Source organism: Quercus suber, unplaced genomic scaffold (genome assembly GCF_002906115.3).
Source record: "Quercus suber isolate HL8 unplaced genomic scaffold, Cork oak 2.0 scaffold_450, whole genome shotgun sequence".
NCBI lineage: Eukaryota > Viridiplantae > Streptophyta > Magnoliopsida > Fagales > Fagaceae > Quercus > Quercus suber.
In genome coordinates, this window is record NW_027069901.1 from 420791 (window position 1) to 444011 (window position 23221).

A 23221-nucleotide genomic window follows, 5' to 3' on the forward strand; every position below is an offset into this window, starting at 1 on the left:
ATAATGGTGTGTGTAGTTTTACCATAGGTTTGGGTCCGAGGACCATACAATACCTTGGTTCTGTCTACCACTTCAATTTTCCTGTAAGTATCTAGTTTCCCCATAGGTTTGGGTCCGAGGACCATGCAATACCCTGGTTCTGTCTAGTACCCAGGTATAATGATGTGTGTAGTTTTACCATAGGTTTGGGTCCGAGGACCATACAATACCTTGGTTCTGTCTACCACTTCTATTTTTCTGTATCTAGTTATAATGGTGTGTGTAGTTTTACCATAGGTTTGGGTCCGAGGACCATGCAATACCTTGGCTCTGTCTACCACTTCAATTTTCTTGTAAGTAGAGGTTTGTCCTCAGACCGCTTCACTAGAGATGATTCATCTTTGGGTCAGATTATGATCTTTACACGTGGCATTGATCTCGCCTCCAGCTCGAGGCCCCATCTTTTTTATTTACGAAGCGCTCTCTGTCTGTTCATGCTCCGCACTGGACGCCTCGGTGCGCGAAACGCGCCCTCATTAATGTCCTCGTGAATTAACACGAGTCCAACGGTCTACGGCCTTCTTAGAAATTGGCAGCTTCATTATTAGCCCAGCTGATAATTCTCTTTTTGAACTCTGCATGAATTAATTCTCACCAACCCTCATCCCCTATATAAAGTAAGGAGATGGTTCCTCCACAACCCATGAACCTCTCAACACAAACAGAACAAAATACTTTCTTCCAACTTCCCCTGGCCTTTTAACAACCCGGCCGGAATTGTTACCGGGATTGACAAAAACCGGTATGGCCGCAGCCCCCACTGGGCTTTCGATGCGGCAGAGTCTAGGCGTAACTCTGATGGTGCCCTTCGAGGTATCCCAGAGGGATGTTGCTAGAGAACCTAACGTCTTTCCTCAGAGCACACCCCCGACGAGGAAGGCGTGCGAATTCACCTCATGGGCGGTGCTCGAGTGTTGCCGTCTCCAACGGCCAACACTCGAGAGGAACGGAGAGAATCGAGGGAACATCATGAGGGAGGGTATCCCGGAGCCCCTGCATCTGCTCCTCTCTTTGTTCCAGCTCCGCCTGGCCGAGAAGGAAGTTGTTGGGGGCCTAGAGACAGGATTGCCCTTCACCTCCTCCGCCCCTTGTCAAGCCCTCCCATTCTCTTGGTGCCAATAAAAGCACGGGTTGACACTTCTCTCCGGCTAGTTTTTTCTTAGGGCGGCTCCACCTGGGCCTCTGATTGTAGGAATAGCAGGTGGCTATTAGCTTGTAAATTTGCTTGTAAAACAGGTCTGCCTGAGCCTCTGATTGTAATATGTAATTTTTCTACTCATGAAATAATAATATCAAGATCTTTCTTTGTTTTTTTTTTTTTTTTTCTACTGTCAAATCTTCTATATACTTTTCTTTTTTTTCTTTTTTTCAACCTACTGTAAAACGAATACTTAGAACTTAGAACACTTGCCTGGTGTGCCGGCCAGCACCCTAATCCTTCCCACAGACGGCGCCAATTGTAGGGACTCAATTTGGATTGACCCTGAATATGAATGGGTTTTCAGCCCAATCCAGCTCAAACAATAAATTTATAGAGAGTGGGTTAAAGGTTTAGGCGCTGGCCGTCGATCACCATGCATGAACTTTCCTTATAAAAAATACTAAGAATTTCTTTACAAATGGGGGGATGCTCCTCGGCCTGTGGCCGAGGAGACCTTGTTGTTTTTTTTCTTTTTTTTCCCCCTCCCCCCTTTACTTTACTTGCTTTTCTTATATAGATTTCATCTTCCTATCTCCATCTTCCATCTGTTGATCATCTATTTGCCTTTCTTCTGGCCGTTCGTCCCATCAGAGGCCTTATCAGTACTCAAGTGGTTCACTCTGATCAACGTTACCCTGCCAAGGGGTTACCTCCCCATTAATGCGGCCAGGGGGGTTAGTTGAGTGCATTAAATGCGAGAATGACAGCTTACTTTGGAGTTAATCTCTCCTGAAAATCATCTTTGTCAGGCCGAGGATAAGGAGGTCCTCGGTGTGGGTTGGGAAAAGAGGCTTTCCCCACTTTAGCCCTGAATAGTCTGTGCTCCTCGGCATGGGCCTTGGGCCTGCTACACGATGGGCCGAGGCTATCAGGCCCACGGGCCCCACATTTCTTATATGATCTTTTTATTTCATTCCCTAAACGATAATTGATTTTACGGAAAATGTTTTTTTGTTATGAAATTAAAAGACTACAAAAAATTGTTTTAAAAAAATCAAGATGACAACAGATAATCTGTTGTAGTTCTCTCTTACATGTTTGTACAATCAATGTATATATACACACGCATTAATTTACCATAAATTAGTATTAAATTGTGACATCTTAATAAAATTTAGATGGTTTCTCACAAGTCAAGAGACATCATTTGGGGTTTTTGTTTTTAGGAATCCTTTGGATCTTTTGATGGGATATTTGATGCACACCACTCAAATATCAAAACAACATTAGGCTTAGTAAAGACATTTTGGATATTTTTCATTCAAATAACTAAAGCGAAAAAACATTTAGTTGAAATTATTTTAGAGAAAGAATAAGTTAACTTGTAAATAAAATAAAATTTATTTAAAAAAATGAAGAAAACTTAAATATTTAATATTGTTTGGTGATTAACTCAAATCTGACTTGTGTTTAAATAATGCAATATAAATCAATCTTAAATTTTTGATAATCAATTTGATTATTCTCATGTATAGACCTTTTTTTTTTATGAACATTCTCGTACTATCTATAATAAGATTCTTTTTTTAGACTGGACTTTTATGTGATTTAGAAATAACCTTAGACCACACGTTTAATAAGAACAAAACTTAAGGGCAAATCGATAAAAATATATCTCCAACTCCACGAATACCTACAAAATAGGACACTCTCCTATTAATCCATGTCTTCAAAACAAACTTATTCAAAAATTAAAATTTTAAAAAAAAAAAAAAAAAAATCTCAATCCACTTTGATATTTCTCTTAAGACCACATTTTAACCTTTTAGACTCGCTGGTTTCTTTTATTTTTTTATTTTTTGAATTTCTAGTTTCCTTAGTTCCTAATCTCAGGTACATATTAATTAAATGGTCATTTAAGTAATGGATGTTATAGGAGGCAAATCTTATAACCAAGCCCAACCCGCTAAGAATGGGCTAGGATAGGGACTCAATACAATGAATTTGTAGAGATGGGTAGTTAAGGCCAAAACTTTGATTCCAAAGGAGTATGACTTGATAATTAAAGAAAATGGATTAGCAAGAAAGATAATACTTGATAGAAATGTAGCACGAAAAGAGAGATTCTTATTTAACTCTATCCTCGGGCTGGCTGATGAGCAATTTTTCTTAAGAAATACAATTCTCGGTATTACACTAGCCTCTTTCTCTCTCTATTTCTCTATTTCTCTCTCTAAATTTTTTCAATCCCCTCTCAAGCATGACCTTCCTTCCTATTTATAGTCGTTTGAATTGCATCATAGCCTTCCACTTAGAGGGCTTTTGATATTTCTTTGGATATTTGTCCCATCACTGCCTTACTGGTGGTACGTGGTAGAGTAGGTTACAGGCTGTGAAGACACTGTTCAAGGGTCATTTTGCCATTAATGCAATAAGCTGAGTTGGTATAGTGTATTAAGTACGGAGGTGATAGATGCTTCCTTTGGAATTTTCCTCCCGCCCTTATTCGCACATCACAATGACCCTCCTCGGCTTCCAACCCCATAGCCTTTGTGGCTTATCTCCCATCTCCCAAGAAGTATCTATTCCTCAGCCTCCTCAAGTAGGTTACCATCCTCAATTTTCCTAATCCACCTAGTGCTTCAATTTTTCCAACTGGGCTGGGCCTAATCCGACGAACAGTCTGGCCCAATTATACCTAAGTGGGTCATGTTGATGGTTCCTTCTCTTCAGGCTTCCTCCCCCACCCACACCCCCACAGATGCCATGAATCATTTAATGTTGGTGGTGATTCATTTTGTAAATGCAACTGATAGCATATTAGTTTCAATCTTTGACAATTGAAATTCAAATATAGCAAAAATATCTTTTGTTTGGATCTTTTTCTTCATCTTGCCATATGTCAAGCTTTCATTAATCCCCGAGATGAGGTTTTTCTATTTCCTTTAAAATACAAATGCTTAAATGCATTCAGCATAAATTGAGCTGCTAATCATCAACATTCTCGAACAGCCATTGCAATGGCTAAAACCATAGCAATACGTAGCCAAAGTCTGAGCTGCAAATATTCTGTATTACATGCAAAATTGCAACTTATATTTGGGAAATAGGCCAGCGCCCGATGTTAATGTACGGCTGGATCACCAACAGAAAAGATCAGATTGTTACCTGGATGAGCATATAATAATTTTCAACCAAGTCTAAATAATAAACAAAATTGGATTGGGTACCATGTCTTATGAAATAGAAGTCATGTTTACAAATTAGAAAATTAAATATTAATAGATATTCATCAAAAAATTGTTTAAATTGTAAGTTTTTGTAATTTAAAATTATGCATAAAATATAAGCTTATAGATCATATCGTAAATAATATCCAATTGATACAAAGTTTGACATATATATTAAGAGCGTAAAGAACATACAATTCAACAATTAGATTTTCAAAAATCTGTAGTAATGTTTATTTTATTGAGTAAGGTTGTAACCTTAAGTTACAACTAATTTTATAGTTAAACTTTGTCCTTTGTCCAAAAAACAACCAAAAAGAGAAACAATAAACACCCCAAGGAAACACTTTGTTCTATAGACACTCCTATAGGAAAATTTTCAACTCAAGCAGCAAAACTGGCTTTACTTTTGTCTAGTGAACAGATTATTGTCTATCAAATATATCAATCACAGCCTTCCATTTGTCTGATTTTCTTTTATATTTTAATTTTTTTTTCCATAGAAAAAAAATCTAACACTGTGATTCAAAGAACCATAAATTGAAGATATTTATGAACAGCTCAAATCATTTACTGTTGAAAAGTTTTAGCTCAAAACCAATTTGGATATCTTGCTTCAACCTCTTATATGGCAACTAAATAAACTATTCACGTGTAGTCTTAAACTCTTTTTTTTTTTTTTTTGGGAGAAACTAGTTTTAAACTCTTAGTCACATGTCACCTAATGAATTGAAAAATATAGTTTCAAACTAGTTTGGAACTAAATTATTTTGTCATTTACTATTTTATAAGCCCCACCACCTATGAGACATAAGATCGCATTTGTTCATAAAGAGCTGGGGATGGATAATTCAATGCATAAAGACAACCAAATGCCGATGAGTATTTTAATGTTAAATTCTCCTGATAAAATATAGTGGAAATAACAATTTGAGAGTGATAGTGTTTTGAAACTAATCACCAAAAATTATTTAATTATTTTCTAAGAAATTAACATTCCAAATTCCGCTACTCTTTAGATGATTTTCATGGTTCTAATTATGATGAATATTAAAAACCCCTTTTTTCCTGTAAAGAGGAATTGTGGAAGCTGCCAAAGAAAAGATCAAGACGCCATAGCCAATCACTTTGACATCAATACACATATGACATATCTATTATGAAAAATGTCATGGAAATTATTGTATTTATGATTTTATTTAAAATTAAAAAATAAAAAAGTGTACCATCTTAAAATTTTCGGTAAATATGTATCTACAAATTTTATCTGACCTTTCTCTAGTAATTGGACGTCAATCCACTCATGCCAATCGCATCTGGACGTTACCAAATGTGATCACTATGAAGCTTGATAAGTTGCATCATGATCACATTTTTTATTAACATATCTCGTATTTATTAGTTTTTGATACCGCTAATATGGTATCATTTGATATCAAATACTATCTCGGATACTAGAGTACATAGAAAAATGTGCTGTAATTATAGCTAGGATGAAGGTTAGCATAGACCGTGGTTTTTAGATTTGGCTGTTAAGGTAGTTTTTTTTTTTTGCAGAGAGGAAGAAAAAGTGAATTCATTTAATGTGCCAGCTTATTACACTTCCCCTAAGAAGTTGAAGGCATTGATAGAAAGAAATGGAAATTTCAGCGTTAAGAGAATGGAAGTGTAGTGTCACGATTGGTAGCCCAAGCCCAAAAGATTTGAGGTGTGAGCCCAATAAGCCCAATACAATAAATTCGTAGATAATGGGTGTAAGAGCGAGGCTTTTTGTGAACGTGACAACGGCTAGTAAGGATTTAAAAGATGAACAAGCACAAAAATACACTTAAAACTCGAGGAAATGAATGTCCAAGGAGATTAATTATGAATTGAACCAACATTTCTGGAAACTAACACAGTTCGTAATGCTACAGTAATTATTTTTCTCTCCTTTTTTTGCTCTATTTTTCTTATCCCCATCTTATGGAAGGTCATTTACATTATATAGTTCTTTCCAAGCCATTCTGACCGTACACTAGTTAACCATTTAAGCCTTCACTTGAGTACATGTCCCATCAAACATTTCTTTTGGTTCTGTATGAGTGGTGGTAGCTGAGACTGCACTGTTCAGGGGTCTTCTCCACATAAATGTGGCTAGGAATGCTGTTGCAGTGCATTTAATGCGATGGTAGCAACTTTCCTTTTAGATATTTCTGTATTCTTATCACCTCTGTACATGCTTAAGATTCATCCTGATTGTTGGAACTACCTGGAAGGTCATTTTAATTATTCAAACACGTGCTTGACCGATATTCATTATCTCCGAGAAGAAGGTACTCCTCGGACTATACCCTCCATTCTTGCGTGATTTCCCACTTTGGGCCGCTCCCAATCGTTTGCCCCTCCTCGAACATATCCACGTCCTCGAATAAGGCTCAATGCCCAGCATACAAATTTGGGCTCTTAACCCCACAGGAAATATTGAAAAACCAGAAGAAATATCTTATCTTGCAGAGTCTCTCGTTGGAAGGAATAATTGAAAAACATTTTGGAAATGAGATCCCAGATGAGTTGTTTAATCGCTTCACCCACAAATTAAGTTGAAGGATCCTCATTTTTCTTAAATCCAGAAACTAATCATATTGTTTGTCCTTCTTGAACACAAAAATTAAATTTTATTGTAATTCCAACCAAATAAATCTAATCATTTGTATGGTTTTAAAAATCGAACAATTCAAAATATTGTAAAGAAGATATGTTCAAAATTTTTAAGCTCAAATTGAGATTCAACCAAAGTTGAGATTATTTTAGTAATTAATAATATAAAAATTAATTAATTAAATATACAAAATTTAGCAATATTGATTAAAATTATATAATGTTTAAAAAGATTTGAATATATCTTGATTAAATAATAAAGAGGGAAGAGTAAGAGAGAGTAGAATTTCTCTTCTTTCTCAAAAAAAAAAAAAATTCTTATTTCAACCAAAGTTGAGATTATTTTAGTAATTAATAATATAAAAATTAATTAATTAAATATACAAAATTTAGCAATATTGATTAAAATTATATAATGTTTAAAAAGATTTGAATATATCTTGATTAAATAATAAAGAGGGAAGAGTAAGAGAGAGTAGAATTTCTCTTCTTTCTCAAAAAAAAAAAAAATTCTTATTAGTTTTTAACAAATTTTACAAGATAGATAATATCTCAAAAGGTTTAATAAACTAATTTATTCAAAAATCATTGAAGACAAATAAAAGAGAATATTCCACATCGTTCTTTCCTTGTTGCCGAAAAGTCAACTTTGTCTTTTATGTTTTAGAATAAAATAATTAAAATTTAAACCCTACTATACCTCTCTTTCCAAAAAATAAGGAACCCAACCTAACGGTTGTCTCCCACTGACCCTTCGTCTGTCTCTTTCGCTTCCTCTCACTTCTTAATAACCACTCTCTCTTTCTCCCTCTGCCTCACTTCACCAATCTCTCTTACTTCATTTATTCACCCTCCAAACAAGCAGATTGGAAAAGCCTCTGATCTATTTCAAGCCATCTCGTCAGTCTCTCCCCAAACAAACAGATCCGGCAAAAAAATAGAGGTAACTTTGACTTTTGACAATCACTAGTTATTGCCCGCTTTACACGATTTTTTTCTGCAACTTATTATGATTTATAAATATTATAAGTAGAGATGTTATGAAGAAAAAAAAACACTATTTATTTGAGAGAAAATATATTATATTATACAAGAAATGTTAATGGATGCGTTAAGCGTCTTTATTAATGAATCATTTAGAAAATGTTTTATAAAAAAATAAAAACAATTAATATTTTGGCAATTTTTTCTATTTTTTATTAAATTATATTTTTTTTTTTAGCGTATTTGAGATAAAATGACATGAAGAGCTGTGGACACATGTATGTAAAAGAGTAGAAGTGAAAATGATAAATAGAAATGCAAAGAGTTTCTATGTGTGAGAGAGAGGAAAAGTCTTGAAACATTAAACCAAATTAAACAAATAGTAGTCTTAAAACATTGAATAAAAAATATAACAAAAAGTAGTCTTAAAATATTGAACCAAAGGAAATAAAGAATTCTTATTTTTAAATTTGTTCTTATTTCTAATGTGGTTTAAGAGTATTTTAATTATCTTCATAAAGTGCACCACATGGCAAAACCTTATATTTTCCCACATGAGATCTTTGCATATATATATATATATATATTTCATTTTTAGCAAAAAAAAAAGTTTAGGGAAAGTAACTGTCAAATTCGTGCGCAGTTTGAAAAACCGAAAGGTTTGACTATGGTTGGAATGGTTTCTTGCAAAAAACCCAAAAACTTTAGGTCTTATGGGTTTAAAAAACCAGAATAATGAATGGTTTTCGATTACCTCGATTTGACTATATGGTCCAGTCTAGATTCCCAAACCATGATCATTTGTAATAAACATATAATCCCCTATTGCAATAAGCTAAAAATCTTGTAATTGTAACTTAATTGATTGACACCTCCTAGTGTTTCCTAAAAATCCATGATTCAAATTTTTCTTCCCTCAATTATTGATGTATCAAAAAAAAAAAATTTGTGTAAGCAATTACCCACTTTTTCATATCTCTAAATTTGTAATTGTTTGTAGAATTCTAATATTTATTTTCTTTGATGTCATATTTTTATTCAATAAACCTAGGGATACAATAAAAGTTTACAACATTCTCAAATTAACCTACCATAGTTAGGGGTGTCCATAGATCAAATCGAATTAGGATTGTGCTTAACCCATACCCGACCTAGTGCTCAACCCATCGGGTGGTGGAGAACCATACCTGCCATCAACCAATAAAGGAGGCCAAATCGGATTCTCGTTGGGTGATGTTTGAATTTGGGGGAACCAGTAATGATTGAAAGTGTACAGCAACAGTAAAAATCTCACCAGATCCATTGAGATCTCGTCAGATCTCTACAATTTGATAGTATTAGTCATTGGAATTGGTAGATCTCCGCCAAATTTCATTAAAGACGTCACAGGACTTGGTGGAACTTTCCAAAACTAAGGGTTTTCAAAGTTAGATCAGGTCAAGTCAGATTTTGGAGGAGGAGATTTGTCATTTAACCTGCCAACGTTAGTTTTTGAAAACTCAAATACATTTTCTACTTCCAGTCCGTGCTCTCTCTCTCTCTCTCTCTCTCTCTCTCTCTCTCTCTCTCTCTCTCTCTCTCTCAAAAATCCACGTTCTCTATTTTGGGATAATCGGGAATCCACTTTCTCTTCTTCTCTTTTTCTTTTCTTTTTTTTCTTTTTTAAATATTGGGAATCCAAATTTTTAGTTCCAAGCCTTGCTTGAAGTAAACATTCAAGCAGTGTCGTGCTAACTGCTAACTGCAAAGGTTTTTTTTTTTTTTTTTTGAGCATACGGTGCTTAAGTCTAAGTTGCCAAGGTCAATCTGTGAAGTTGAAAGTGAATCTTTTGGCCGATAAAATTGAAGAAATAATTTATTGGTGAACACCTTTCTCCTAAATGGTGCATCAACCATTATGCTCTTATAACAACTGCTTTTAACAGACATCTGAAGACATATAGACACATATGGCAATGAACGGAGGAGAGGGCCCTGACAGCTATGTTCAAAACTCCACCTATCAGGTTATATACTTTTCGATCTATTTTCTTTCCTATTTGGTTTGTACCACATCTCCATTTAATGGTGTTTAATTGTTCCTATAAAAAAAAAATGGTGTTTGTTGAAGCAACTACAACTTATATGAAAATGGCTGGGTTGTTTGTGCTGGGTTATCTTATTAAAATTCTTTTGTTCATTGAGAACTGGGGGATCAAATGGGTAATTGAGAGAATTGTTTTTAACGTTGCAATTGATGAGTATTTTTACGTTAGATACTTTGATGGTTTATTTAATTTATTTTGAGATAAAACTTTCGTGGTTCTAATTATTATGATGAATATAAAAAATGTTAATCATCACTTTGTGCCGTAGAGAGGGATTGTGGAAGCTGCCATAGAAAAGATCAATGAGGCCATAGCCAATCACTTTGACATCAACGCCCTCTCAATTTCTCCAAACCCAATATGTATAGCAGACTTGGGTTGTTCTACAGGACCCAATACCTTCAGGGCAATGCAAAACATAGTAGAAGCTATTAAACTCAAATACATATCAAAAGGAGGAAATAGTAAAATCCCAGATTTTATAGTGTTCTTCAACAACCAGGTCTCCAATGATTTCAATACTCTTTTCAAGTCCCTTCCTCCCAACAGACAATACTTTGCGGCCGGGGTACCGGGTTCTTTCCATGGCCTCTTGTTTCCCAAGGCATCTCTTCATTTTATTCACTCCTCTTCTGCAGTACACTGGCTGTCAAACATCCCCATGGATGTTATGGATGAAGGTTCTCCTGTGTTAGAGATATATATTAAACATATATTAGCCCAATGTAATAGGCCCAAGCCCATTCCTGCTTGTACTAGTAGTCTAGGGTTTAGTCGCCTATATATACTCATGTTAGGGTTCATTGTAACACAGGTTATTGTACTACACTCCTACACAATAAAGATGTAGCCCTTAAGGGATTCCTCCGTGGATGTAGGCCGTCAAGGCTGAACCACATAACCCTCGTGTTCTTGATGTTCCTATTCTATGCTTTCTCTTCCGCATCCTCTCTAGCATACACAACATGGTATAACACATTGCGTTTGATAATATTCTCCATTTAACATGGTATCAGATCTAATATTCAACATGGTATCAGAGCCAAACTCCGTTCTTGGCATCAAACAAAATCTCTGACAATCAAAGAAGATTCTCATGTGCACACCACCATCAGAAGTCACACATGCTTCTCTGCTGGATTTAGACTTCATGGCATCTCGCAGCCACCGTGGCTCAGTGCTGTGTCCAAGATCCACAAACTCAAGCAAAGCCGTGACTCAACTTCTCAGATCTGTGCAAATCCAAGCCTCGCCTGATGAAACCAACACCACAGACGTGATCCACGACCTCCCACGACCAAAACCCAGGAATTCGGCCACCAAAAGAAGCTACACGCGCCTCCACGCGCCGACAACAGCTCCGAAACTATCCCACGCGCCGCCTCAGATTCCTGAATTTCAGATCGTCTTCTTGGTACACGCTCCGTCCCTACGGCCTCCTCGTCCGCCAATCTACGAAACCTGAAATTCCAGTCCTCATCTGAAGTCACACGCGCTTACACGCGCCGCCAGGGTTTCTGTCTCGCCACCACACGCCGGTATACTCTGACACGCGCCTTCCACGCGCCGAAGCAGTCCTGCTGATGTCATATGACGTCACGTTATGACGTCATCACTCCACGTCAGCATGACAGGTAAGCCCTAGTCCACGTCAGCACCACGTCATCAGGATGAGTCAGCGTCTCTGCAGCCCGATCTGTGACCCGACCCGGAAAACCCGAAACCGACCCGGTCCATGTAGCCGTTGACCCGGAAAACCCGGAACCGACCCGGTCCATGTAGCCGTTGACTTTGACCCTGATATGTTGACTTTGACCAGTTGACTTTGACTTTTTGCGTTGACCTTTGACCAAAAGTCAAAATTTCCGAAAGGGTCTATCTTGCACAGTTTTTCGCGTAGATTCCGATTTTGAACTCCGTTTCTTCATTTGAAACTCCTAAATTGGTCAATTGACACATTCTTCATTGTGGTTTCTTCAAAGACATTCTTCAAGGCATCTCCAAGTGATCTTCTCATGTTTATCCAACCTCAAGCCTTCATCGAGCTTCCGCCTTGAGTTTGAGGGAGGGTGTTAGAGATATATATTAAACATATATTAGCCCAATGTAATAGGCCCAAGCCCATTCCTGCTTGTACTAGTAGTCTAGGGTTTAGTCGCCTATATATACTCATGTTAGGGTTCATTGTAACACAGGTTATTGTACTACACTCCTACACAATAAAGATGTAGCCCTTAAGAGATTCCTCCGTGGATGTAGGCCGTCAAGGCTGAACCACGTAACCCTCGTGTTCTTGATGTTCCTATTCTATGCTTTCTCTTCCGCATCCTCTCTAGCATACACAACATGGTATAATACATTGCGTTTGATAATATTCTCCATTTAACATGGTATCAGATCTAATATTCAACATCCTGCATGGAATAAAGGGAGGATTTTCTACACAAATGCACCAAAGGAAGTTAAGGACGCCTATGCAACTCAGTTTGCCAAGGATATGGAGTCCATCCTATTTGCTAGAGCACAAAAGCTTTTGAGTGGAGGGCTACTGGCACTTTTCCTATCAGGCATCCCTGATGTTATGAGCAACTCTGACTCACATACTGGTATAGAGATAGATATGATAGGATCTTGCCTAATGGACATGGCTAAAGTGGTAAGTAAATAATCCTTCGATTCTTTCTCTTTTTCTCTCCTCCTACCTTTAAACTTATTCTTATTTGCACAAGTCAAGTTTTTTTTTTTATTTTTATATATATATATGATTGACATAAAATCTATTGTTAATTTAATTTTGATTGAAGGCTAATGCTCCGTTTGCTTCAACATTAATATTTTCTAAAAAAAAAATGTTTTGTTTTCCAAAATGTATGTTTTGGAAAACTATCTTATTTTTTAATATTTGATAATGACCTTAAAATGAGATAGTGTTCTTTTCAATAGTTTCCATATTACATCTTAACTTCCTTTATTTTTAGTGTGGTGTGAGATAAAGTTGTTTTTCGGGAAAAAAAAAATCACTAAAAACAAGTTATATTTTTAACAGTTTTTTTATTATATAACAGTTATATTTTTAACAGTTTCCTTTAACTTTTTTTTTTTTATGCTACTAAATATAGGAAAACGCAAAAACTATCTTCCCAAGAAAGTTTTAATTTCCATTGAAAAACTATCTATACAAGAGGTTTTTCATTGAAGTAGTATTTTACTATCAAACTATTGAATAATTCTATTGCTAAATTTTAAACAAATATAATTTTTAAAAAAATACAAGTGAAAATCTTATAAATGAATTCTTAATTAAATTCATCTTCTTATGTTGAAAATTGTATCAAGCCGACCTTGATAGCAAAACATTGCTTCATGACAAAGTTATTCTTTTGATAAGGCATTGATCACGGTTTCCAATGCAGGGATTAGTCAATGAAGCAAAAGTGGATACATTCAATTTTCCGCTTTATTTCCCAACTCCTAAGGAATTGAAGGCATTGGTTGAAAGAAGTGAGTATTTCAGCTTTGAGAGAATGGCAATATTGAAAAACCAGAAAAAGCATGTTACCTTGCAGAGCCCATCGATGCGTGCTTTATTTTTGAGAGCCCCCTTTGAAGGATTACTTGAAAAACAGTTTGGAAATGAGATAATGGATGAACTGTTTGATCGCTACACTGAGAAAGTTGCAAGGTCTTCCTTTTTCTTAAATCCAGAAATTGATAAAACAATTGAATTGTTTGTCCTCCTTAAACGTAAAATTTAGATTCCAATTATATTTCGACCAAAAAAATCTTATGACTCCCAATAAAAAGAGAATACTCTGTATAAGCAACTATCTCTATTCATGCACCTATATTTGGATAATTATTATGAAAATGATACTTATTATGAGATATAATGCATGCTTTTTATAACAAAAAGTAATACATGTGTTAATGATTTATTGACTTACATGCACAAATTTATTGTGATTGTATGTGTTTTTTCGAATAAATGTTTACAGTTTGACTTTATTTTTCGATAAATGTATAAATGTATTATATAATAAAGTATTAAATACATCTACTCTTAGAGTATTCATTAACAAAATCCTATTTAATTTAGCTTTTAGCTTTTAGCTGTGAGCTTATATCTACAGTTTCAACAAAAAGTTAAATAAAACGTCCACAATCTCTAACATTTAGACAAAATGATTAAATGTAAGCTATGAAACACAGAAACAATTCAACTTACACTTAGACTAAAGACTGAGTCAATCGATAACAAATTTAACCTGTCTTTTTTGAAAAACTCAATGAAAGCACTAGATACGAATAGTTTGAATAAGAACAAACCAAGGCCAAAATGGGGGTATACCCCTTTCACCAAAAAATTTCAGCAAAATGCCCTATGTCTGAAAATATTTAGAGATATGTCCTTATTTTAAACTCAATTTTCTAAAAATCGAGTTTCAATGAAAAAATTGATTTTTAGAAAATTGAGTTATAGGCAATCAAACTTATAAAAAATAAATAAAAAATAAAAACCCTACACGGAACTCGAGTTTCATGAACTCGATTCCATTCAAGGAACTCGAGTTCATGGAACTCGAGTTCCATGCAAGTTTTTTCAAGCAACTCGATTTTCGCCAAATTGAGTTTTTCATTCAAAATTGGGGTATATCTCTAAATAGTTTCAGACAAAGAACAAAATGCTAGAAAGTTTGGTTGAAAGGGATAAAACCTCATTTTGGTTAGGCCTGTCCACGGGTCGGGTTTGTGTCCAACCCAAAACTGACCCGATCACTTCGGGTCTCCTAAACCTGGACCCGCTGCCTACCCGCCGGAGGTAGAGGTTCGGGTCGAATGTCATCAATTTCTGGTCAGGTATCGGTCAGTTTCAAACTGTGTGAATCATCACCGGATTTTGCAAAAATCGTTGCCAAATTTTGCCAAAATCTCTGGTTTTTGCTAGATCTGACCGGATCTCAAAGAGATCTTGGCGGATCTCAACGAGATTAGGCCGGATCTCAACGAGATTAGGCCGAAGAGATCCGGCAAGATCTCAGTATAAGTCAAAGAGATCAGGCGAGATCTCGACGGATCTCGAAGAGATCAGGCTAGATCTCGAAAAGATCTCACCAAATCTCGATAGATCAGACAAAATGAGGTCGGCTAACCACTCCAATCGGCGGAGAACTGAAATTCCGATGTGTTTTCTGGTCAGGTCGATTGAAAATTGGTTTTTCATGCTCAAACACGTCAACTGACCCACCAATCTTTGGTTTTATGGGCGGAGACCCGCTGTCAACCATCACCAACGTCGGATCATGGTTTTCAGACCCGGACCGTTCATTGAACCGTAAAAGGGAGAGGTTCAAGGTTTTTGAGGTCGAACCGAGGTCAAACCGGGGTCGAACCGTGATGACGTCATAATTAATTTAATAATTATTTTAAATATATATAGAAAAAAATTAAATTAATAAAAAATAGAAAAATTAACTTTTCCTTTTTCTTAAATCCAGAAATTGATAAAACAATTGAATTGTTTGTCCTCCTTAAACGTAAAATTTAGATTCCAATTATATTTCGACCAAAAAAATCTTATGACTCCCAATAAAAAGAGAATACTCTGTATAAGCAACTATCTCTATTCATGCACCTATATTTGGATAATTATTATGAAAATGATACTTATTATGAGATATAATGCATGCTTTTTATAACAAAAAGTAATACATGTGTTAATGATTTATTGACTTACATGCACAAATTTATTGTGATTGTATGTGTTTTTTCGAATAAATGTTTACAGTTTGACTTTATTTTTCGATAAATGTATAAATGTATTATATAATAAAGTATTAAATACATCTACTCTTAGAGTATTCATTAACAAAATCCTATTTAATTTAGCTTTTAGCTTTTAGCTGTGAGCTTATATCTACAGTTTCAACAAAAAGTTAAATAAAACGTCCACAATCTCTAACATTTAGACAAAATGATTAAATGTAAGCTATGAAACACAGAAACAATTCAACTTACACTTAGACTAAAGACTGAGTCAATCGATAACAAATTTAACCTGTCTTTTTTGAAAAACTCAATGAAAGCACTAGATACGAATAGTTTGAATAAGAACAAACCAAGGCCAAAATGGGGGTATACCCCTTTCACCAAAAAATTTCAGCAAAATGCCCTATGTCTGAAAATATTTAGAGATATGTCCTTATTTTAAACTCAATTTTCTAAAAATCGAGTTTCAATGAAAAAATTGATTTTTAGAAAATTGAGTTATAGGCAATCAAACTTATAAAAAATAAATAAAAAATAAAAACCCTACACGGAACTCGAGTTTCATGAACTCGATTCCATTCAAGGAACTCGAGTTCATGGAACTCGAGTTCCATGCAAGTTTTTTCAAGCAACTCGATTTTCGCCAAATTGAGTTTTTCATTCAAAATTGGGGTATATCTCTAAATAGTTTCAGACAAAGAACAAAATGCTAGAAAGTTTGGTTGAAAGGGATAAAACCTCATTTTGGTTAGGCCTGTCCACGGGTCGGGTTTGTGTCCAACCCAAAACTGACCCGATCACTTCGGGTCTCCTAAACCTGGACCCGCTGCCTACCCGCCGGAGGTAGAGGTTCGGGTCGAATGTCATCAATTTCTGGTCAGGTATCGGTCAGTTTCAAACTGTGTGAATCATCACCGGATTTTGCAAAAATCGTTGCCAAATTTTGCCAAAATCTCTGGTTTTTGCTAGATCTGACCGGATCTCAAAGAGATCTTGGCGGATCTCAACGAGATTAGGCCGGATCTCAACGAGATTAGGCCGAAGAGATCCGGCAAGATCTCAGTATAAGTCAAAGAGATCAGGCGAGATCTCGACGGATCTCGAAGAGATCAGGCTAGATCTCGAAAAGATCTCACCAAATCTCGATAGATCAGACAAAATGAGGTCGGCTAACCACTCCAATCGGCGGAGAACTGAAATTCCGATGTGTTTTCTGGTCAGGTCGATTGAAAATTGGTTTTTCATGCTCAAACACGTCAACTGACCCACCAATCTTTGGTTTTATGGGCGGAGACCCGCTGTCAACCATCACCAACGTCGGATCATGGTTTTCAGACCCGGACCGTTCATTGAACCGTAAAAGGGAGAGGTTCAAGGTTTTTGAGGTCGAACCGAGGTCAAACCGGGGTCGAACCGTGATGACGTCATAATTAATTTAATAATTATTTTAAATATATATAGAAAAAAATTAAATTAATAAAAAATAGAAAAATTAACTAAAATAGTCCAAAACAAATATAGATAGTATTTTTTTATAACATAACTTTTATAATACAAATAAAAATTATTAAATTCTAAAAAAAAAGCAACTCCGCCGACCTCCCACCATATCCCTCCCTCCGATCGACCCTCTCTTCCACCAAGCGGCGGCGGCGTTTCGATGCTGTAAATCCCTTCGCTATCATCGACGCCGCCGTGATTTGTGGGGTCCAAGGGTTTTGAAGGGTTGGCCCTCTTGTTTTTTGCAGGACTTTGCTTCTTCTTCTTCTTCCTCCTCCGCCGTTAACAACGCCGTTACCGTTCGTCTGTTCCGCCGCGAGTTCTTCCACCCAAAAGTGAGTTCTTTCTTTGCTTTTGTGTTTGATTGAATTTAGTGGGTATTTTCTGTAACGCATACTGATGTGTCAGTATATTTGGTTTCATTTTGTGTGTGTCTGTGTTTTTGGCTTTTTTGTTCATCATCTTTGCATTTGGGGAAGTGGGTATTTCAAAAGTCAATGCTTTTTTTAATTTTTGGTTTTGTTTGAGAGATTGGGGTGCGTGGGTTGCTAGGATTTGTTTATTAAGTGACCTGAACTAATAAAAGAAGAACTAAAATTTATTTAATCGACACAAATTGGGAATAAAATCCCTAGATTGCGGTTATCAGCAGCTTAAGTAGAAAAATTAATGATTAAAGTTCGAACTACACTCCTAAACTTCGTAGATTTTTGAATTTTACACGTACAAAAGCAACTTGTTCTCCCTCTTTGAATTCCCTTTTTTTTTCTTAGTGGTATTTGTTCTCCTTTGCTCTCTCTCTAACGCTCTCATCTCTTTCTCAGAAAAGCCTAAGTCTATTTCTTTGTAGATCGATTTCTTTTGGTTTCGTCTGCTAGAATTGGAAAATTTCAATTTCAAGGCTTCGGTAAGTGATTTTCTATATCTGTTTTAGTTTTGCAATTCTGTTTCTGGTTAGATCTATGAATTCCATGCGATTTTTCTTGCTTACTCATCTATTTGATTGATTCTTGGGCTTCTATTTGATTGATTATTGGATGTCAATGCTATTGATTTTTTTTTTTCAATTTTAGAATCTCTGTATTTGGAGGATTTCGAAAATCACAAGCCCAAGATTAAGATTAATCTTTTAAGTATGCTTTCTTTATTGCTAGGCCACCTATTCTGCTTGTCCAAATAGGTTGGATACTTTCAATAAGAACAAAACCAGCTCATAGATAGCTTATTGGGTGGTTGGAATTCAACGGGTAGTTCTTTGATGCATGGCAGAATAGTGTTGATAGCCTTGTTGCGTTGAGAACCAAAATAAGGGATAGTCTTGTTGCATTTTGTGATTTTGTATGATATTTCTTTGGTTGTTTGTAATGGTGGTGGCTTGCTCTTTTAATGGGTGGCTCTGTTTTGGGTTTAAAAGGAATGTACACCAGGTGCTTGAGAAAAGTTCTCAATGAATTTCAAATGCTTTCCTTTTATACCACACAGCATATGTGCTTCCTGCTTTGTGACGTCTCACTGTTTTGGACTAGAAGCCTTGCTTGCACACTCCACACTTGCTGTAGTAATTATCTCATGGGTCTATTAACTAGATATATCTTATTATGAAACAAAAAGCTTGTAATCTGCAATGAAGTTGGTTTGTTTGTTTGTTTTTCTCTTTTTATTTTTTATTTTTTTGGTTAATGTTTTAAGAATTGATAGCTGAATTTGGTTGTGAGCTCACAGTGACCAAATTTTGCCTGCCTTGCAGCTGTATCATGTCTAATGGATATTGCATTTAACGGAGCAATAACCATGCTCATCATTGGGCTATGTAGGTCGGTTTTTAATTTATACTGTCACTTTCAAGCTTCACCTAATTAATCTTCTCATAAAAAACAAAAAAGATTTGAAGTTTGTTATACCATGTTTGGTTGGTTATATACTTGTTGCTCTAACAGGCATTGTTTCTAATGGCAGTATCATGTCAAGCAATCCTGGTTTGGTAACATATGGGTCTTCAGATGAATTTGTTGAAATTTTAGTAGCTGAAGTTGAAGCTCATAATTGGGTTGGGAAATTGTATTAAGCTAATTAATGTTATAAAGTGGTAGATGCACACACACACACACACTTGATAATTTAAAGTGGTACATATAATGACCTTCTATATATTCACCTGTGCAGATACTGGAGCCATCAGCAAGTGTCTTATGTCATGAATGCTCAACTGAAGTAATACTATTTTTCTCAATTTTCTTTTTAATAAAAAACTTTCCAATTGATTCTTCCTTTGTTGTTTCTCTGCATTTGTCTCCAATACTATCTTTGGTGTTACATTTTTGCCCTTGTGTATTGATTTTCAGTTGCTGCAAAATCCCAGATTGTAGATAGAACTAGATTGGAGGTGGGTCATTGAAGTGTTACTTTGTTATTACCCAATCAACTCGATGTTCTTTCATTCTTTATTTTATTCTATGCCAATTTGTGTAGACTAGTCTGTCTGGAAATCTGGCCATTAGCACAATGCTGTTCTCCATTTTCCAATTGCTATGGCAGGTTTGTATTATTATTGCCTATATTTTTAAAATTTTCTCACTTCTGAATGTAGCAATGAGAAGGAATTTTTTAGACATATAATAGCATCTACTTGCATGTATGTAGGCAGTGTTTATGATGTGGCATATATATTGTATATGTTTCAACATCAGAACAGATGAATGGGTAAGTTCCTAATAACAGGAAAAAAAGGAAGATGATGAATGCGTGTGTGTCTGTGAGAGAGAGAGAGAGAGAGATGATTTGGCATTTTGCTATAGGACTGTGTCAAGCTATAAGGCAATAGTCATGCTTGAATAGTAAAGACCATTATAATACTATGTTTCGGTAGACAATAGAGACCATTATAATGCTATAAGGCAAAGTTTTATGTCATCTTCTATTTGTCCTTGTGCTTTCTTGATGATATACATGGCCTTGATGGAGAAACTATTCCTTTAAGTTCTCAACAATTACATTTATTTCTGACCTTTCATCTTATTTTTCAGAAATTTTTATTTTTCTAACCTTTCATCTTGCCAGCTAACCATTTGACATTTTTAGTTCAGCCATACTTGTTTATGGTGGACATTTCTGTTCACTGTCTAGCATTTTGTGTTATGCTAATAATATTTTTACGAGTTTAAAATTCTCATGAAAATAAAATTTATATTTTGGATAAAAATTGATTAATAACTTCTATTCTCGTACTTGTAATAAATATCTAAAATTTTAGTGTCAGACATTTGAAATATTTTGTTTGCATTGCAAGACTAGAGATATACAATCTTTGATATTCATCTGTTTTTCCTTCTTATTCTTCTTTTTTACTTAGGAAAAAAGAATCTCCTCTAATTTTAATATTAGGTATTTATCATTTTATTTTTAATTACTTTTGCTAACATTGTTTAACAGAAGCCTGATATTTTTCAATAAAGGATTTTATGGCAGTTCGTATTTTTTCAGATTTATGTGATTCTTACGCTTCCATGTGGTAGATTTAGAACAGATGGTTTCTTGCAGGTCACCTTCTTTCAGCAAGGCACCATACCTTGTGTTTCAAAAGATGGTAAATTGATTATGGAGACTTATTACAGAGTATGATTTTTTTTTTCTCTCTAAATGAACTGAGCTGGATTTTGTAAAGTTTCATTTCTTTTCTGCAAATTAGCTGATTTTGAGCTCAGATTCTGTTGGAACCCTATCTTTGGTTTCTACTCAAAATAATCGAATCTTTTGGTTGCACGAATTATTAATGTATTAAGGAGAAACCAAGCAAAGGTAAACTATAGTGTGATATTTTATTTAATAAAGTAGAAGCATGAAGAGCTTAGAGAGCTGAAGAATTCAACAAGTCCAATTTTAACTAGTTACAAAAGAAAAGATGGGGCCGTCAGCAATCAGTCATCAAGGATTAAAAATTCCTAAATGTGCCATCTGTCTGATGGGTTAACCTATGTTTTGAATTACTACTACTAAATCTTGTAACATTGCAACTTTGAGTTGCCTAAAATTTTAATAAATGGCATTTAATTAATTTGATTGGTTTGATCTTCTTAAAAAAGTGTGTTTTTTTCTTTTTTTTGGGTGCATGAAAGAAGTGGTCCTTGCTGTATCGTTTCTCAAAAAATTTCATCATTTAAGTTTTTATCCAGATAGTTACTGGGATCATTTCCGATTCTTTTGTTTTATTTGTTTTCTAGGTTACTTTTCCTTTTTTTTTTTAATAAAAATTTCTTATGAATCTCTGGGGTTCACCTTCATTATTGGTAAGCATTTTCTATTCTAAATCTCTGATTACTTCAAAGATTAAATAATTATAGCATTGTTTAGTTTTTTGTCACTTCCATTCTTTATGGTATGGGTATCTCTAAGTTTAGTTGCTTTATTGAGAGTTTAGAAGATGTAATTACTTGCATTTTCTGTTTTAAATCTTGTACTCAAGTTGGTGACGTCAAGTCCTCTTATTTAATGATGTTGAGGTGGTGCCTACTAGTCATATTCAATGTGAGTGTCTTATTTGTGTTTGTTTTCTTTGATTCTGATAACTTTTATTTGGGATTTCCAGGAAGATGATCTTATTTGTGAGCTGGTAGCAAAGCAGGGGAAAAAGAAATGGTGTGAAATATCAAAATCCTTGCCAGGCCGGATAGGCAAGCAATGTAGAGAAAGGTAAGTGCAATCTGGTCAATAAGTACTAATTATCCTTTTTCTCTTTGATTGCTTTTATCTATTCATTTACTATTAGGATTTAATAGCAAACCCCATGTGTTTATTTGCAGTAACAGCTTTGGCATCACCTATGGTTATTTTATTTTTTTCTATTGAAAGGAAACCCCTTTATATTTCCCTTTACTATGGAAAGAGTATATAAATAAATCTAAGTGAACTACTATTTTTTCTTTCTTTGTTCAGGTGGCACAACCATTTAAATCCGAATATAAAAAAGACTGCATGGACCAAAGAAGAGGAGTCGATTCTCATTAACGCCCACCAAATGTATGGAAACAAGTGGGCTGAAATAGCAAAGTTGCTACTTGGAAGGTATCACCGCAGAACTTTTACTGTTTTACATGAAAACCAAAGACTTGAATTATTATATAAGGAGATGGAAATTACAAACATCTGTCTCTCTCTATAAACATGAGATTTGGTGTGTACGTAATTGAAATGACCAGGTGTTGGTTATTCTCTTGCCATGCAGATAGTTTCTGGATAATTCAAATTATTATTAGTATTTTTTATAAAGTTAATTGCTTGGTTAGGCACCTAGGGTAAACGTACATGAATTTTTTTCTTAGAATCTGTATCCATTGATTTGAAATGTAGTAATTGCTTATCTGATTTATTGTCTAATCCTTTCCTTCCATTTTTTTTTTTTTGGAGGGAGGTGTTTGGCTGCGTTTAAAATGCGGCCTAAGGAACTGCCCTGGGGCCGCGTTTAGAACGCGGCCTAAGGGTAGGCCCTATGGCTGCGTTTTAAACGCAGCCTAAGGGTTGGTCTTTAGGCCGCGTTTAAAACGCAGCCTAAGGGTTGGACCTTAGGCCGCACTTTAAACGCAGCCTAAGGACCAAAGCTTAGGCCGCGTTTAAAACGTAGCCTAAGGACCAAGGCTTTGGCCGCGTTTAAAAACGCGGCCACATACCCTGTGGGGCCTATAGTCACGGCTCTTAGGCTACGTTTAGAAATGCGGCCAAAAAAACCGCGGCTATAGGCCAAAAGGGGCTATGGCCACGTTTTTTTGACCTATAGCCGCGCTTTTGAACCGTAGCCATAGGACGTTTTTTTTGTAGTGTATATGTGAATTTCTTGGAGATTT

At 35.4% G+C, this 23221-nt stretch overlaps 2 protein-coding genes across 23 annotated transcripts; both read left to right on the plus strand.

Annotated features, from left to right (window-relative positions):
• The first annotated feature begins 7826 nt into the window (after positions 1–7826).
• Positions 7827–13945, plus strand: LOC111995709 (probable S-adenosylmethionine-dependent methyltransferase At5g37990). Of its 2 annotated transcripts, XM_065762269.1 has the most exons (4): positions 7827–7993; positions 9960–10040; positions 12519–12777; positions 13535–13945. In XM_065762269.1, the coding sequence occupies exons 2-4, from the start codon at positions 10018–10020 to the stop codon at positions 13874–13876; spliced, it is 624 nt and encodes a 207-aa protein (XP_065618341.1). In that variant the 5' UTR covers positions 7827–7993; positions 9960–10017; the 3' UTR covers positions 13877–13945. The 2 variants fall into 2 exon arrangements, with proteins under 2 accessions (XP_065618341.1, XP_065618340.1); XM_065762268.1 differs by lacking the exon at positions 7827–7993 and having other exon boundaries at positions 9281–10040.
• Positions 13946–17534: 3589 nt separating this feature from the next.
• LOC111992601 (transcription factor MYB3R-5-like) lies at positions 17535–22600 on the plus strand. Of its 21 annotated transcripts, none has more exons than XM_065762286.1 (11): positions 17535–17722; positions 19135–19197; positions 19344–19434; positions 19551–19598; positions 19730–19770; positions 19857–19922; positions 20028–20087; positions 20817–20865; positions 20904–20999; positions 21970–22073; positions 22317–22600. In XM_065762286.1, exons 7-11 carry the CDS (start codon positions 20080–20082, stop codon positions 22540–22542), a joined length of 483 nt encoding a protein of 160 aa, XP_065618358.1. In that variant the 5' UTR covers positions 17535–17722; positions 19135–19197; positions 19344–19434; positions 19551–19598; positions 19730–19770; positions 19857–19922; positions 20028–20079; the 3' UTR covers positions 22543–22600. The 21 variants fall into 21 exon arrangements, with proteins under 21 accessions (XP_065618358.1, XP_065618359.1, XP_065618360.1 ...); XM_065762287.1 differs by having other exon boundaries at positions 20032–20087; XM_065762288.1 differs by having other exon boundaries at positions 19862–19922; positions 20032–20087.
• The last annotated feature ends 621 nt before the right edge of the window (positions 22601–23221 follow it).